General features: G+C 32.8%; 2 protein-coding genes across 4 annotated transcripts; both read right to left on the bottom strand.

Annotated features, from left to right (window-relative positions):
• Positions 1–7,293: 7,293 nt before the first annotated feature.
• LOC18028586 (molybdenum cofactor sulfurase) lies at positions 7,294–9,418 on the bottom strand. Its single transcript, XM_006413530.2, has one exon. It carries the CDS (start codon positions 9,266–9,268, stop codon positions 7,532–7,534), a length of 1,737 nt encoding a protein of 578 aa, XP_006413593.1. The 5' UTR covers positions 9,269–9,418; the 3' UTR covers positions 7,294–7,531.
• Positions 9,419–13,098: 3,680 nt separating this feature from the next.
• LOC18028585 (SPX domain-containing membrane protein At4g22990) lies at positions 13,099–16,932 on the bottom strand. Of its 3 annotated transcripts, none has more exons than XM_024149818.1 (11): positions 16,732–16,932; positions 16,217–16,642; positions 15,884–15,948; positions 15,685–15,805; positions 15,282–15,593; positions 14,627–15,195; positions 14,233–14,540; positions 13,972–14,147; positions 13,688–13,878; positions 13,466–13,599; positions 13,099–13,385 (listed from the first exon to the last, which is right to left on the bottom strand). In XM_024149818.1, the coding sequence occupies exons 3-11, from the start codon at positions 15,934–15,936 to the stop codon at positions 13,147–13,149; spliced, it is 2,103 nt and encodes a 700-aa protein (XP_024005586.1). In that variant the 5' UTR covers positions 15,937–15,948; positions 16,217–16,642; positions 16,732–16,932; the 3' UTR covers positions 13,099–13,146. The 3 variants fall into 3 exon arrangements, with proteins under 3 accessions (XP_024005586.1, XP_006413592.1, XP_024005587.1); XM_006413529.2 differs by having other exon boundaries at positions 16,217–16,289; XM_024149819.1 differs by having other exon boundaries at positions 13,972–14,144; positions 16,217–16,289.
• Positions 16,933–17,680: the final 748 nt, after the last annotated feature.

Raw genomic sequence — 17,680 nt, 5'->3', positions numbered from 1 at the left:
AAGTTAAGTTATAATATGGTACAAAAAAGAGTTAAGTTATAATATCTTTAGAAATGCTCTTTAAAAGAAACACAAATTATTGGCAGATAAAAACAACACAAATTTAAGTTAATTTTAAAATAACCTTACAGACATTATACATACCTACCACACACACAATCTACCGAACTTATTTTTCTTTTATTTTTTGGTTAAGTTAGAAAGCACTAGATTTGAAAGGAATGGGTAAAATGTAATGGTACTTTGGTTATAAACTGGGCGAAAACACTTATATAATCTCTGGAAGTTTGTTAATAGTTACTAGCTATACATATATAACGAGTACGCTGGCGAATTAAATAGTAACTTTTATTCCGCCTTTTTTTTTTTGTAAAAAACAAGATGAACTTGGTTGCATCACATGCGGGATGTGTTAAAATAACATTTTAAAACGATAATAACATATGTAGTATATTAATAAATATCACACGGTTTAAAATATAAGATGAAAATTTAATGGGGAAAACAAATCAAAAATCAAAAAATAAAGCTCAAGATTCAATTTGACCAGTTGAATCTTGTTTTGACTGGAGGTTTATTGCTTTCCCTAGTTTCCATTACTTACCTCAGAGAAGAATCTGAATCTGAGTCTATAATTTTATTTAACAGATAATCCTTAATCTCTCATGTGATCATTACCAACTACTGCATGTATACTAATTACTAATTACCAAACCATTTAGGTTCTCGTTTTGGTGACCACGCCAGAAGTGCACCAAAACCTGATTTCGGTTTGGTTGGGTAGTATATACAGTGTGCAGGTTTGCTTTTGGATTGGTGTTACTATTTACTATTGACTATTCAATTTGATTTCTTTTTGAGGGTTTAGTTCTTGATCTTGGTTATGATTTACGAACTTTTATTCCCATTCGAGTACGTAACATTCTAATTTCACATCTAGTCAAAACCCTAGTTTTCCGAGAAACCTTATTTTTCCATGGTTCTATATTTAAATTTTGATCATATCGTTTGACCGGGAATTTAAAAAAAAAAGAAATACTTAAGGAATCTTAATGATATACATACATTATATATAAATAAATCTAAGTCAGCGCTCAAAATATTTGCTTAATGAATTGGCCAAGAATCTTGAAATAATAAAAATAATAATAATTTAAACATCTGTGTTTACAAACGAATACCCGTTCAATTATAAGATTTTCGTATATCTAATTAAGGAATATATAAGAATCTTAATCTTGATAGGAACTAAAACTTGTACTGATCATAATCCAATCAAATACTATATATATATATAGAATATAGTATATGGGATGGGGCTGCTGATCATATTGCATAATAAATTCACGTCGATGGGTTATCCACCAAAGGGATCTCTGGAATGGATCGACATACGATTGATATTTGTGTTTTCGACGATGATCTTCTTCCTCATCCTTATCTTTCTCTCTCTCTGCGCCTTTCTCTTCTTACTCCAACATGCCAAGACTTACAATAAAAACGACGACGACTTATATGCGGCGTACCATCGAAGATCTGAGCTACAATCTACTACGACCTAGAAGAAGATGATCTATAACAGATGATCTATAGAAGAACCTCTTACTCTGTTGGTCTTTAAATTAAACAATTTTTGTTTTCTTTTCCTTTTTAAAATTACAATTGTTATCCATTCATGATTCATCTTATCATATTTCTGATTAAAACTTTACCCTGAGCCTTCCTTTCTCGGGCTTTGCACGTAGTTTCTTGAGTTTCTTAATTTGCACTTGCAAATAGTTGCAATCATAGATTGATCATTGAGATTGAGCGTGCACATGCTTCTCCCTTCATAGCATTCCTTATCGAGTGATCAGTTTTACAATTTCCTCCACAATTAGTTTTTTTTTATATATAAGAATTCTAACTTCCAACTATTAAAGTTTCATTTAATGGGAAGCTGTTTGTAAAAAGTAGAACGCAACTATTGACTTGTCATGATAAAACGCATGTAGGGAGATCAAAGAGAGAGGTCAGCGATCAGCATAAATTATAAAGCGAAACATAATTGAGGGATTAATTCCAATGAAAGACGATGACTCGAATCATCTTGTAGATGTGTTTTCTACAAAAAAAAAAAAAAAAAAAAAAACTAATAACAAATTGAACTCATCCTATAATTAAAGAACAAATCATCAAATCTTCAAACTCGATTGACGATATTGGATCACTGATGCACGTCGTGTTCACTGATCCCCTCGTCGGTTCTCAGGGTAGTGTATGAGGGTTTATCAAGAGATAGCCACTTACGAACATAATAAACTACGAAGATTCCCAAAACGATGAGCGAAAAGAATATGGCTCCGACCATCTCATACATAAACACTAACGTTTCTTCTGACGAGAATTCATCATCATCATTCATGTTCAAGCAATCGAAAAGTGTCCAACAAAAACAAGTTTTTCTGAACTAAGGGTTTTTCAATTTTTCCTATAAAAAGTAACGCACTTGTATATATATATAAATTAAGTCGTTAATCCTAGCTCTTGTTGTAATCCGATTAATTAGAAAAGTATGATTTTAATTAATTAATAATACATATTAATATAGAATAATAATTTCTGAAGATAATCATCTACGTAAGAAAATACATAATAAACGAATCTTTGTTCTATAAAACAAACAAACAAAAGATCTTTGTTGTATACATCGGATACGTCTTTAGAAAGTAAAAGACTGATTTTGAAGCAAATCCCATCAGAAATAAATTTTTTTTTTTAAAAAAAGAAAGATACATCGGATATATACGTCTTTGTACATCGGATACATCGGATACATCGGATATATACGGTCTTTAAACTATATTTTAAACACACAATTAACTGTTTCGCATTATTATACGTTTTCTAGGTCTATTTGAAGGCCACGCACAGCTCGTGGATCCAAATCCTAATGATATTGAAGTTTATAATTATAAACGAACGAGAGTTCATCCAAAAAAAGTAACAAAAGAGTTACATTAAATTTCGATGATAAAAACTCATGTAATACCATAATAGTCTGCCTTTCATACCATTACATGATTACATCACTGTTGTGAATCTGAAAGAACATATATATATATATATATATATATATATATAATTGGATCCAAATTCCATAGGGATCATTGTAATCAAGCAAGTACTTCAAGCCCCTTTTAAAAACAAAAACAAAAACACAGCAAAAAAAAGCTAATAATAATTCCATAGGGATCATTGTAATCAAGCAAGTACTTAAAGAAAGAATGGAACAAAGAGATTGATATCTTCGTTTTCTTTGAATATTATGTCACTCGTCGTCCGATATCTCCAGGATGATATCCCCGGCCGGCGTTTTCCCGAGTTCGATTTCGATTATGCGAGTTTCTTCTATAGTAACAGCACTATTAGTCACCCATTCCAAAAATAAGATCCATATGATTACATAGATGCCAACAAAGCAAAAGACCAAGACGATAAACGAGCTCGCAATATCTATCATGTGATCACGCCGTACGTCGAACCTTGCAGAAGTAGATAAAAACGGAGGAGGTGCCACAGATTCCATTCTTAATTATTACTCGATTAGCTCAGCCGTTTATATGTATATATAGTTCTAATTTGATACACGTTATGAATCCTTATAAGAACAAAACAAGGACTATTTATCTTCTTCTTTTTTGTCGTCCAACATTGCCCTTAATTTATCTAATCTATATTTTTTTTTGTGTTTTTCTTTTATTAGTTAATAGATTTTCTCTTAAACTTCATTTAATATAATTATCTAACTCACCAATACACAATAGAAATAAAATATATATCGTATATAAAATGGAACAATTTATAGGTTTGATGGAGCGAGATTGACTTTATTTTTTGTTAATTATTTAGACACGTACGGAACTTATCCATAAATAAAGTAAATCTCCTAATCTATATGGTATATAATTGAAATATATTAATATATATGTATATATATATTATATACATCGTTTATAAGACTTCCACAATCGATTGCAACAAAAAGCAAGGTTTAATTTTTGGGAATCTCACTAACGCCATGGATACATCACGGTATGAAGAAACTGTAATAGTTTTGTTTTGGACAATGGTGGTGATGTCCGTAATTGTTTTTCTTTTCGGCTCTTGTCTTTTTGTTAAATGTTTCTGGCGAGCCTGTAATCAGAATGATGAAGAAATTGTATATCTGAATTTCAACTTATGAATCTAATCCACGAGCATGAACGACTGACGATGATCAAGGCAAAGGACAGTTTGCAATTGGAGTTACTTTAGTGATTAGGAATAATTAGGGAATGGCTTTTAGCCTTTTATTAATAATTTGTTCGACATCTTCTTCCCGGTTATATGGTTTTTAATACTTGCTTGATTAGCGTTTTTATTGTTGTTAGGTTCTTTATGTTTTCTTCAATTATTTCTAATGGAGTTTGCTTTATCAATTTCTCTCCTTTTTTTTAAGAATTATCAGATTACATCAATGATGTTGCGATTATGTGTCGTATGTGTGTATATTAGTACATATATTCGTTCTGAAAAGAAAGCAATCATCAGTGAGTTTGAATGAATGTTAATTACCCATTACAAACCGGTCTCATCCTTTGGTAAACGCACGAGATCCATCATCTGTTTACCAAATTATTCTAGTCAACATAAGAGAGACTTTCGTTTGATCGTCTATACGCAGTTTTACGTTTAACTATTTAAGTCCTAAACCAAGTAAACTACTCTTATCGTCAATATCTATCTGTTCGTAGTCCTCCTTATTCGTACATGTGGGTATCGAGTAATATCAGAATCGAACCATCTGAACTACCCAAGTTATAATTTTATTATATAAACGAGAATATTTAAAAGTTGTTAAATCATCCGTGACACATATTAAGTTTATCAATCAGATTTTGATATGTGTTTAATAAATTTATTATTAGATATTAACACATAAAATTTTAGTTATGTTTTAACACATATTATTAACAATAAAACTATAATCAATTATAAATCCAAAACTACAAATTATAGAGAAACACAAAAAACTGAAAACTGTAGAGAAACATAGAAATATTGTAAGCTGTAAAAATAAAATAGAAACCAAAACATCCAAAATCAAATTCATATTCAAAAACATATGCTTTTGAACCGTGGGAACATCATAGGCTTGGATCCAAATATATGGTATGGACAAAAAAAAGAACAATATGAAAACACAAACACTTACATTTTGTTTGAACTATTATTGTTATGACATGTTTACATTTTTGCTCAAACATACTTCCATTGAAGTTGATAAAACAGTTGAAGTTGGTAAAACAGTTGAAGACAAGTTACCCTTTGAAGTACAAAATGTGCGAACTTTGTTCATATTTATCTTTCATCTTCCACTTTTCATGCATTACCTCCATGTTCCATTTTTTTTAATAAATCAATTGGAAATTTTGAAACACTTCATTCTTCTCACTAAGTAATTACTTTCCAAGACAATACATGGGTTTTAAAATCTAGTTTTTCACATTTTTCTTTTTTATTAGGAGAATGTAAATTTTGGAAATTTTTTGATTTTTGATGGATTGTTAGTGTATAATGAATGACTTGTTAATTGACTAATTAAAAATGTGTTTTGTGGAATATATTTTGTCGCATCTAATATTGTGAAACCAATTTATTTATTAGTTCAGTGGTATTATTTTGCATTTTAAAATAAACTATGAGAGAACATGCGCATATGCGCAGGTCTTGTTTTAATTTATATTTTAAATGTTACAGTTTTTAAATTTGTATTAGATTTTATGTTTAATATCAATGTTTTTGCATTTAAAATATTTATATTTTATTCGATTTCTTTTTGATGTAATCTCTTCTACATCAATTGTGTCAAATAGTCTAATTTTCTCTCAAGATAATAAAAGACTAAAAATCTACTATTTTAATTTTATATGAAAACGTAATAGTTCACTTAAAAATATACGTTGAATATTAGAGAGAAATATTTATTTGTTCTTCGATGTTCATATTCTTTTTAGTCTTGTAAATCTTACTAATATAATATTTGTTAACTTTCTCAATTTATTATATTAATTTTTTTTGGTTATATATATCATGATTCCATCTTTTTTTTTAAGTAAAAAAACATTTTTATGTGGACATCATTCTTTAAATATTATTTGTGTTTTATAATTTTATTAGTTGGAGTTTTATATAAGATTATTTGAAAATTCTTAACTTATTCAATCTTTTTTTTTTCACTTGCATTAAAATTTAATTATAATTTTTGTTTAAAAATGAAGTTTAAATCACTTGAAAAAATAGAATTGTGCATTTAAAAAGTTTTTTTTATTATATAATATTTATAAATTTTATAGACTTAAATTTAATTTTAATTTCATTCTAATATAAATATATATTATTATTTACTTTTATTCTTTAATGTGTTTATTTACTTATAATCTTTAATGTATTTGCTTTAAATTTGATTAATTAATATTTTTATTAATATTTTTAATGGACATGTGTCACTCTCTCCACTGCTGATGTGTCACTCAGCTGGAGAGAGTTGATTGTCTTTTATATATAAGATTTGCAATCCACTAATTAAGAACTTAGAAATAAGATGCCCATTTTCTAGACTCCACTCAGTCATAATCTCATTAAGGCTTAGGCATAAAATTTGGTTATGCCCAAAATACTGCAAACCCGTAGAGAAAAAGAAAAATAACTGCACAGAGAAAAGAAATACTGCAAGAAATAAATAGAAAAGAGAATACTGCAAATGCAAACCAAAATGGCAAAATCAAATCCATATTCTAAAATTACAAGACATAACAAAGTACAAATTACAAATCAAAGTTTTAGTTTCAGCACATAAGTTCTAAAGTACAAATACAAAACAAAGTTTTAGTTCCAGCACATAAATTACGTAATTTTTGGTTTTGAAATTGTGAAAATTTGCAATCCTGCTAATTAAGAACTTAGAAAGAAAATGTCCATTTTCTGTACTCCACTCTCTCATAATCTCATTTAGCTAATTTGTATTTCAAGATTTTCCATACTAAAAAAAAAAAATCATCCGCATAATGCATTTTCGGCTAAAACTCTCCTTAATTTTATTGTTTATTTACTCAGTAAATTTTAGTTAGTATTTACCTTTTACATTTTAAATTTTGGTTTTATTTCCGATTTAAGCTAATTTTAGCAAATTTGTATTTCAAAACTTTCCATACTAAAGAAAAAAAAAACTAAACCCTTTCTCAACAAAATTTTAGCTAATTTATATTTCAATTTTTTTTAATCTGGTCACATTTTTGTATTTATTTATTGTTTTATTAATGAGACATATAATGTACTACGTCTGATTTCGGGTTTTCTCAAACCAAACCGAAACCAAGCTAAGTATCAACCAAAATGAACCAAACTAAACCAACCGAAAGAAAATAGAATGCTTAATCGATCCACGGTTTAAGGTAACCGAATCCATATCCGAAATGTTGAATGTTCAACCATACGGATTTAGAATCGTTTAATTGGCAATTTGTATTTGCTCAAGAGCTTTCTTTCTCCACTTCTCTTTCTCCACGAAATCCGCATCTAAGAACCTCGACACAAATCCCCAAACCCTAAAAACATCATCGAAATTCGTCATAAACCCTAACCTAACACTCACAACTGACACTCTCAAACTCATCAGGTTCTGTTTCTCGTCGTCGCTTCTTCTCTTGTTTTTCCCGATCCTAATTTTCTGCAAATACGCGCATCGCAAGCTTATCTTCTCCCTCTCCGCGAGCCTCTCCACCACTAAAGGATCGACCTTTTCTCCTTGCCAGTCGAAAATGTTGAACGAGATCGACGGTCCTCGATTCGTTCTCGTCTTGGGCCCGCAGATTTTGACCAGAGGCATCTCTGTTTCATGAGACCCAGGGTGTTTCAGAGTCATCAAGGCTCGAACCAGCCATAAAGTCAACGACTTTGACCTACGACTGATCAGTATCAGCCCCAGAGAATCTGCGTGGTCTAAACCTCGAAACTCAATAATTGCTTTATCCTCTTCTTCGAATTCAATAATATCAGTGGCGGAAGTTGACGCCTTGTGGTCCTCGTGGTCTAGAAAACCTTTTTCAAGGGTAATTTCGTCATTTTCTGTTTTCCAAGCCGGTTCGGCTTTTACCGCCGTGAGATTCGCCGGATTCGTGACGTGTTCAGGTGCTTCTGACAAAGCTTGAGAGCTAGATTTCTTTACGAACAAGCAACCGAAACCGGAAGGATCGTCTTTTCCTAAAACCTCTGTGAAAGAAGAGATGAGGAAATCTGGCTGAAACAGAGAGAGACCTAAAGTCTCCATGTCTTTGGAACCTAAAGCAGAGGTGTCGAGCAACACGTGCCATTCGTTTTCGTGGGCTAAACTCATCCACGAGTAAGAATACGAAGCTCCTGTGACCAGAGATTGAAGGGGAAACACAAAGAGTCCTCTTTTATCTTTTTCCCCTCTTCTTCTTCTTCTTCTCTTATTGCTCTTGGCGATTTTCCTCTTCAGTTTCTCCGAGACAATCTCAGTGCTCGGCCACGAAAACTCGGCTGATTCTGGTTTTATACCCTTTTTCTCTGAGATTCTGATCATTTCTTCGACTGCTTCGTCTTCGTAGTTGTAGACTGTGAGAAGATTTGGATTTGTTTTGAAAGAGTAGAGTTCCGCTAGAATCTTGAAAGCAGAGGAACGGTCCTGAGTTAGAATCATGTGATATTCGGATTCTTCAAGATTCATAAAACCCATGATTCTTTTCCTCATCCTCGACTGAAACCTAGATTCTTCGCTCGCAAACGATAACAATTCTTTACCGGAGCTCACTGGCGTGCAAGACAAGGTAAAGAGAGATTGATTCAAATCGGGTTCCGATTCGGAGATTTCTCGGAATTGTGAGTAAGAGAACAAGGGTTGTTGTTGACCGGTGTGGTTTAACAACACGTGGTGTGACGAGTAAGAGAGGTTTTGATACTCTGTAGATCGGAGATGATCGGCTTGAGTTGTCTGCAAGTAATCTGGGAAAGCTGTGATGAGATCGTAGAAAGATGTACGGAGAGGAGGGAGAGATTCTTGGCTCGTGAACTTGATGTCTCTGGTTAGAAACGAAGCTCCTGATGTGATTAATGAGAACTCGAGCTCTTCTTCTGGTTTCTGAGTTACGGAATGGGATGAGAATGGTGATGAACAGCAGCCACTGAAGCAAGTTTGAGAAGCTTGTTGTATCAAGTGTGAATTCATTTCTTTTTGTCTTTCTCTCTCCTGTTTTACTCTCTTATTCTTTCCTCTGCTTTGTTTGTCTGGAGAAAAGAGGTCTGCGACTTGTTGTGAGATTGTTGAAGGTCAATGAGATTAAAAATTAAAAAAGCGAAAACTTGGGTCTATAAAAAAAAAATTAAAATGTCGTAATCTAAAATGCATGGTCAATAAAAAGGAAAAGTTGCTGTTATTTGGAGGAAAGGGAACTCATACCTAAACTTTGCTCTTACAATCTCTGAACCAACTTTTAGACTTAAGTTTCGTTGATAAATAGTAGTCAATAATTAAAAAAAAAATTGATAGAAAGAATAGTATACTATAAGCTATTGCTACACATTATGCCCACGTTTATGGTTGAACGAGTTGACTTGTCTATGGCTTTTTGTTGGCTTGGAGAAAGGTAAAGTGGGAGTCAGATCTCAGACCAGGAAGAAGAAAGAAAGATGAAAGAAGAGTGTGAAGATCGTTGAAAACAAAAAAAAAAAATGGAAAAGAGAAAGGGCGAAGAAAACTATTTTTTGGGATTCGGGGTTTTTGGGATTTTTGGTTTATATTTCTGGTTTCTTTAATTTTTGGTTTACCAATTTCAATCAGGTCAAAATTCAGTTTAAATTTATTTTTATTAGTTAATTTTGTTTGGTATATAATAATCCGTAATTTATCTTGATTTATGTGGATAAATATGTTTTGAATTTTTCAATTGAGGAGAAATACGTTGTTAACTTTCAAATTAAAGAGATTTATGTTGAAGTCAAAATTTTGGGTAGATCTTTTATTATATGATACTTTTGGTAGATTTGGAAACAAAGTTTCAATTTCAGCACATAAGTTTCCATTCCAAATGCATATTATTGTCAAGCGGCTTAAATCTGAGAAAGAGACAAATACAATTTTTTCAGTACACAATTATAGATAAATTTAAAGAAATAACAAATAATAAAAACAGCAATGATGCCCACCGTTTGTAACACTGACAATATATGCTTCAGCCCATATAAATGCCATGGATATTTGCATGGCTAAAGCAGATAATGAGGTGACCACCATTCGAAGCAGGTTTGATGAATCTTCCAGCAAAGATTAGTCAATCCCTTGTGGCTTTCTTTATGCCTTCATCTTCCTTCACCTAAACATTAACACACATTAACATATATATAGAAAATTGATTTGAAACAATGAATAGAAACAAAACACAAACTTACATTCGTTTCAAAGATTTGTTGTATGAAATTTTTGCAAAATTGGCCACACCGAGTTTCAAACAAATTTGTCAAAGAATTGTAAAACATAATTTTGTTGAAGTTCTTGTTGGAATAATTTACCTAATATGAAGTAATGATTATCAAACTTTATATAAATGTGCCCAGTTAATAAATACAGATGATATACAAATACAGATTGAAACAAAATGGAAGTGTGCAAACCTTGTTCAATTCATTATTTCTGATTGCTTTTTCATCTCCATTTCGAGATTTTTCACTTCTTCTTTCAATTGTTCATTATCCAAACTGTTGCAGCAGTATCTGTCTATGGATATATTAGCTTATAGAATAGAAGTGTATATTATTTCGGTTTGATTAACCAGTAATGAGACTTATAAAATATGTTGGAATAGTTGGAAAACATAAAAATAAAAGACAATCAAAAGATTTATTCACAATCAAGAGATTTGTTAGTTAATGAATTTAGAAAAGGGTTAAAAAAGCCAAATGTTTTTTATTGACTAATGACCACGAAAATTATATCCAATGAAAATAGGTCCACCGAAAAACTAATATATATTTCTTACCATAATTTTTGGTCTCTTTCTTGTCCTAATTGTTTATGATATTTGAGTGATACGGATTTAGTAATAACGCCTAGACAGTATGCTCGTTGACCATATTAATACATTTATATCAGTATTGAGCTTCCCCGAGTTATACATAGTAAACATAACCTTACCATTATGTTTTAAGTAAACGAAATCACTTGTTCTCCCCAAAACGTTTTTTTTTTTACCAATATGACTATGACGTTTTATTTAGTGGTTTATGTTAATATTTAATAACGTTATTGTATTACCTTTCAGTTAATTTTTTTTTTGTATAATGTATGTTGTTAAAAACGTATTTAATACGATAATTAATGTTTTAAAGTTTTATATTTTTACCACAATGCTAAAAGCTAAAAAGTTATTTCTTAAAACCCTTTAACAAGAGTGAGAAAGTGGATGGCTTTTTCATGCACGTAGGTAGAAAGTAGAACCTCGAGGGCGACGCGGTTTGGACTTGGTCAATCTCTTGTGTTTACATTACGCTTTAATCATTTAATAATGTCTTTACACTTATCACAATCAAACATCTAAAGTATGTATGTGCGTTTATACATATTTTACGTGTCAATATATCTATCATCCATTTTTCTCAAAAAAAATATATCTATCATCCACTCACCCCACTCCTGACTACATTAGCATGGGTGTGTCAATGTTGGGTGGTACTATAAAACTGTATCATTGCTTTTTATGTGTATTTTGTACTTATTACATAGCGTTTGATTTACTATTGGAAGAATATATCTAACGATAGTTAACAAATCTATCCCATCTATCTCGTATAGTCGTATATCAAAATTTATGGTCCAACACTCCAACTTTATGGAACTCTCAGTCGGATACTACAAAAATACGTAGAGAAGGATCTAGAAACATGATTTCACTTAACAATTTAAAATCTTTATGATGTCAAAAAAATACTTTATATTATCTTGATAAAAATAAAAGCGTATTAGGATAGTTTGGTTCAAAATTTAAGACCCTTTTTTGTTAAATAATTGTGTTATTGCTGTTATGTATGCTATGCATATATGTATGGAGACTTTTGAGTTATGAGTCATGAGACAAAATTATGTTGAGATTATAAAGTACTATATCTTTACGAAATTATAATAAAAAAGTGAAAAAGAATACAAGGAACAATTGCTAGTGGCGACTCTGATTTTCAACGAACCAAATCACAAGTTTATAATGATTTATATTTTTTGGCGCTATTATAAATCCGTGTGGCATCCACTATACTCACAAGGCTACAAACAGAAGTTTTTCAAGAAAAAAAAAGGATACAAACAGGAAACAGCAAAACAAAAAAAAAAGTTAATCCAAGTACCCGTTATATAAAAAAAAATATATAAGAAACGTAGAAAACGAGGGATTTTCTGAAGTACGGGGTATATATACATGATACATTTAGGAAAAAATGTCCTTGATTATGAGAAGAAATGATAGTCAAAATATTAAAATAGCCTGATGTGATTAAATAATATCAAAAGACAATAATGATAAGTTCGGGGACTGTAGGAGCTGAGGTCCATAACGCACTAATGTCCTATCACGTGACCGATTTTGTACATAGTTTACCTAAAGGGCAGGCAAATGGTCTTTTTTGATGTGTGTCTGTAAAGTTTAAGTCAAAGTACCTTTTTTATTGGGTTATAATTGACATCTACCTTTTGGTTCTAATTTTGTTTGTAATGCTTACTGCCTGAATATGATAGCTTAATGTACAATGACAAAAAATAATGTTATCATACTAGTAAATGATTCATTGTTCTCGTAATTCGGCTTAGGATTTATCTGTAAAAATAGTTACCAGTTAAAAAAAAATTGGCATTCTTTTCAATGAATTTATTAAGATTGTGTTCGTTGACTTCATAGTTATTGCAACAGACACAAACAAAACTTAATACGCGGGAGATGAACGGTCGAAACAGAAAATAAAGTATTATCCGGTTAAAACTCGCCGGCGTTTTAGTAGTCGTCGATTGAGGGTACCTAATTGTAACAATTTGGTTTATACGGAGTAAAATCTGTAATAAGAGTACTAATACAGGGAGTTATAAGTAAAACAAGTAGCTACGATAGAGAGAACACAAATGACCAGAGAAGGAAGCAGAGTAACATTCAAAAGCATATTCCGTCCAAAGTAACCGGCTACAGTAATCGTCACGTCAGCAATCACACGTGCGATCGTTCCCGCTTCCGTCGAAAGCAAACCTCCGTTATAAGTCCCTCTCGATAGCCTCGACGACATAACCCTCGAGAGCAAAGATAGATTAACACCTTGCAAAAAATCAAGAAAAGTTCAGATCAGAAGTTTTAAACCCTTTTCTTGATTAGTATCAGTCTTTTTTTTTTTGTACCTTCAAGAACTTCTGCAGAAACAAACATGATGAGTCCCGAGCAAACGTATTGTGGCACAGTGTACGGAACAATGACATGGAAGCTGAGAAGTATTCCGACACAAACCATAATCTCTGACACCAACAGAATTTGCCTGAGAACAGAACAAAGTTTAAGACTTTAGGGAAACGTAATGGAGAAGAAATCAGTTAAAACGGATTTTTTGCAAGTGAGAAACTTACCGGTCTTCGAACATGTTGCTTATATAGCTTCCAATGACGATGTTTACTGGAAGAACAGTGAGACCGAGACAAGCCAAGAAGATCGCAACCGAGCTCGTGGACCAACCGAAGTAGTAAGTTGTGATGACGCTGGATTCAGAGAGAAGAATCTCCATTGCATACTTAAGCATGAAGTATATCAATAGTTGAACCTGAAAAGTGAAAAACGCAATCAAATTGATCATCAAAATTTTTTACACATATTCAGTTTCACAGAAGTTAGAGTTTCAGGTTTTCATTTATACCTTAACTGAAGGTGTGAGTAATCTATAAGCAGCTACAATGGAGTTTGCAGGTGTACGAGAATCCTCAGAAGCATCTTCGCTCCCTTCTGCATCTTCAACCTGTTCTTCTATCTCCTCCGATGCAATCAGCAATGGCTCTTTGATGCCTTTCTCCAGATTCACATCTTGACCAGCTTCTATAACTCACACCAAAACAATCAGATATCGATAGCTTTCAATCACTCCCACCAAAGAGAGAGATAAAGGAATATAAACATATACCAGAGTTATTAGAATCCTTTGAAGTATTATGAATCTCCTCAGGCTGAAGAGCAGGCTCACGAAACGAAATAGCTAACCAGACCAAGTACATAAGCCAAGCAACGGCCATAACCCAACCAGGCAATGTATCTTGGTTAAACGTAAGCTTATAGATCTTGAATCTTGTTTGCAATAGACCAGCAAGTGCAGGACCACACGCCATTCCCAAAGAACTTGCACTAACAAAACCAGCTGAAGCCTGCATCCTGATCTTTAACGGTACACAGTCACTTATATATCTCCGGTTCACTGCTCTCGCCGATCCAAATCTGAAAAAAACACAACACGGCAAGAATTAAATGTAACCGGTTCTTAGGAGATTGGTTTATATATACAACTCTTCAAAGAGACTTACCCACAGAAAAGCCGGCCAATCAAGAGAACAGCTATTGAATTGAAGTCAAAAGCTAATGCATATAACAAGTTCCCAATGAAGAGGACAATGCTACTGAACACGAGCGGTTTGAAGTAGGATTTATTGGACCATGCACTGAAGTAAACCGAAGAGAATAGCTGAGCCACGGCCATGGCACCAATCACTACACCACAGACCGTAGCTGCTGCTCCGAGGCTCATGGAATAGTCATCTGCTGTAGGGACAATGATGTATGTATTGACCATATAGAGAAACGTGTTGACCAGATTCAACAAGAGAGACATGAAGTGATATCTCCCATCTTCTTCACCAGTTTCTTCCTCGTCTTGTGGGCTTGGTAACACTTCTTGCATAATAAACGCGTGCTGAGCCATGAAGTTTAGGAAGTTTGTTGAATGTGTTAGCCTATCCACTGCTGCTCTGATTGAGTCTACTACAGGGTCCTGAAGACGTAGAACAGGCTGATCATATATAGATAAGTAGCTTCCTTGATAGTTTTGAAGCTCGTGAAGGTTGCGAGATACAGCTCCAACAACAGCTCCAAGACCCTACAGAACAACATTAAGATCAACATTAGTTACACTTAGCAATTTAAGCTTACAATTATGTTTTATTCATACAAGGCTTTGCTTACCACATGTCTAAAGACTTGTTGAAGTTCAGAATATGGATGGTTAGCGCGAGTCTTGACATAATAGTTTGTGAATCTATAACCAAACCGTTTATCGAACTTCTTCAGTATCTTACGGATACCAATAGCATTCATCTCGACGAAATACAGAAGCTTGAGAAGATCTTGCCCAACAGCTCTATACTCATCTTTTAGATTAGATATCTGAGATATCTCTGGCTCTTCTTGGAGAGCATCATGCGACTCCCTTAGTCTCAGTAGCCTACTTGCAAGCAACCCTTGTTGCTCCAACATGAAAAGAGCGATTTTCTCTATCTGATATGCATTCAAAACTCAAAATATAACTTCAAGAAATCTCTACAGTACTTCTGTCTTAAGAACTAAAATTGATGAAAGAAATCAAGACCTGATTATCAAGCATCCTTGAGAAATCTTTAAGAACATGGCGGCGCTCTAGATTCCCTCCTTGTAACTGGCGACCATATTGATTCACTTTCTTCTTCATCAATTTGTAATTGATGTAATAACTACAATAGGATTGTGATTCACATTAGGAAAAACTTTGCTGAGTTTCTTTTTCTTTAAAGTATATATAAAAAAATTACCCTTGCCATTCTTGAATGCTCCGTTCCTTGAGCTTTTTCCCAAAGGCAACCATCTTCTACAGTATCTGAAAGAAAGTGACAGAGAAGAATCAGACTTGAAAAAAGAAATATCATACACTAATTCTGTTGATACAAGAAAAAGATTTGAGCTTGATCAGTTGATTGATATGTGTGTGTATATTCGTAATTTCAGATAGATGGTAAAATGATTGTTATGTGTTGATTCGGTCAACCAGATTCTCTGTTTCTGCTAAAGAGTCAAGTTTTTTCACTCAATGAGAAGTCAAAACTATGCAAAAGATTTCATTGATATGAATGATAAAATGTGTGTACCTCTCTTTTCTTAGCTGTTTCCGTTCTTCTGCTAGTTCTTAGATGAATTCAGATTCCGAGAAAACCCACCGATCTTTTTCATAGCAAAAGATGAGAAAAATCCGAACTTGTAAATGAAAAGTAAAGCTTAAGATAAGGCTCTAATGATGAATTTCACTTTCAGACTGTTTTTCGGCAGATTTCAGAAAACGGCGGGAAAGAAAGGCAACGCCGGAGATAGAAATTGTCGAGAAAATATCAATAAGTTTTTCAACCTCAATAAAAAAGGTTTGGAATAATTTCGCAAATAATGTAAATTGCTAAAGACTTGAATTGCGGAGGCTGCGCATCTACTAGAAATCACCAAAATTTCTCCCTCTTTTCTTATTTGGCTCCAATGGAAAAAGAAATGAGCGAAATCGCCCTCGTAAACATCAAAGAGAACACCTTTAGAAGAAAAAAAAATCATCAAAGAGAACAGAAAAAAAACCTATAATATTACGATAAGGACACAGAGAAAGATACAGTAATATTACCTCGAAAGTTGAAACACGAGAAATTCCCGAGAGAGAGACCAGATATTTTTTCAGTGGCAGCAAGCAAAATTACACAATTTTGCTCTAAACCTTATAAAATTTGCTGGGGATAGAATTGGGATTCGGTGAGAGAAGAAACAAAAAAACGAGAGAAGTGGAGAAGAAACCAAATAGGAAAATCCAGAGAAGAGAGTGTGTGTCTCTGAGCTATTTTCTGTGGTAAGTCACGTTGAACGTTTTTTATATACGAGTTTTAAAGGAAGCAGAGGGAGAGAAAGAGATCAGAGTTCCATCACTTGCATTGTAGGGTCCACTATCATTTGTCGGACCCTTCTCAATTGATTTTTTTTTTTAAAAAAAAAGTGAGATGATGAAATATCTTTGGTAACAAGGATTTTCTGTTGAAAATTCATTTTTTATGACAGCAGCATCAAAACAAAATATCTCATCCTTTGTTACAAAGATAAATGTTGTTTTTTTTTGGCCAGAAGATAATATCGAATTTCGGCATAAAAAAAAATAAAGGAATCACCTATTGGACAAACAAAAAGATGGAATCATAGGACAGTTGTGTCTTAAGTTTTGTTTCCTTTGATCATCACTATTTTCTTTTCAAAATAGTATGTTTGAGCATTTTCAACATAATTGGGGTGTACCGTCCTGAAACTCGCTGTATATACTTGCAATGAATCAAGCATTATACCATTCTATTGGCCCATAGACATCCATTGATGACCATGAGTCTCTTGTTGTCAAATGTCGTCATTCTTAAACATCCATTGATGACCATGAGTCTCTTGTTGTCAAATGTCGTCATTCTTAAACATCTCTTCTTTTTGTTATAGTTGGGTTTTGGGGGGGGGAGATTGATCATCTCTAATAGTTTTTTTTTTTGGTAAAATCTCTTATTATTTGAGCCATTAGTTTTCGTATAGGTCTTGTTACTCTT

The sequence above is a fragment of the Eutrema salsugineum genome, unplaced genomic scaffold (genome assembly GCF_000478725.1).
Source record: "Eutrema salsugineum unplaced genomic scaffold, Eutsalg1_0 scaffold_1, whole genome shotgun sequence".
Classification (NCBI taxonomy): domain Eukaryota; kingdom Viridiplantae; phylum Streptophyta; class Magnoliopsida; order Brassicales; family Brassicaceae; genus Eutrema; species Eutrema salsugineum.
The sequence above is the reverse complement of the archived record's forward strand: the minus strand, read 5'-3'. Positions and strand labels throughout refer to the sequence as shown.

Bases quoted from the DNA above. Each gene is read 5' to 3' on its own strand.
- LOC18028586 (XM_006413530.2), bottom strand. From the start codon at position 9,268: ATGAATTCACACTTGATACAACAAGCTTCTCAAACTTGCTTCAGTGGC.
- LOC18028585 (XM_024149818.1), bottom strand. From the start codon at position 15,936: ATGGTTGCCTTTGGGAAAAAGCTCAAGGAACGGAGCATTCAAGAATGG. The intron at 15,806-15,883 runs GTAATTTTTTTA...ATCCTATTGTAG, and splicing joins AGCATTCAAGAATGGCAAGG to TTATTACATCAATTACAAAT. The intron at 14,541-14,626 runs GTAAGTCTCTTT...TGTTTTTTTCAG, and splicing joins ATTGGCCGGCTTTTCTGTGG to ATTTGGATCGGCGAGAGCAG.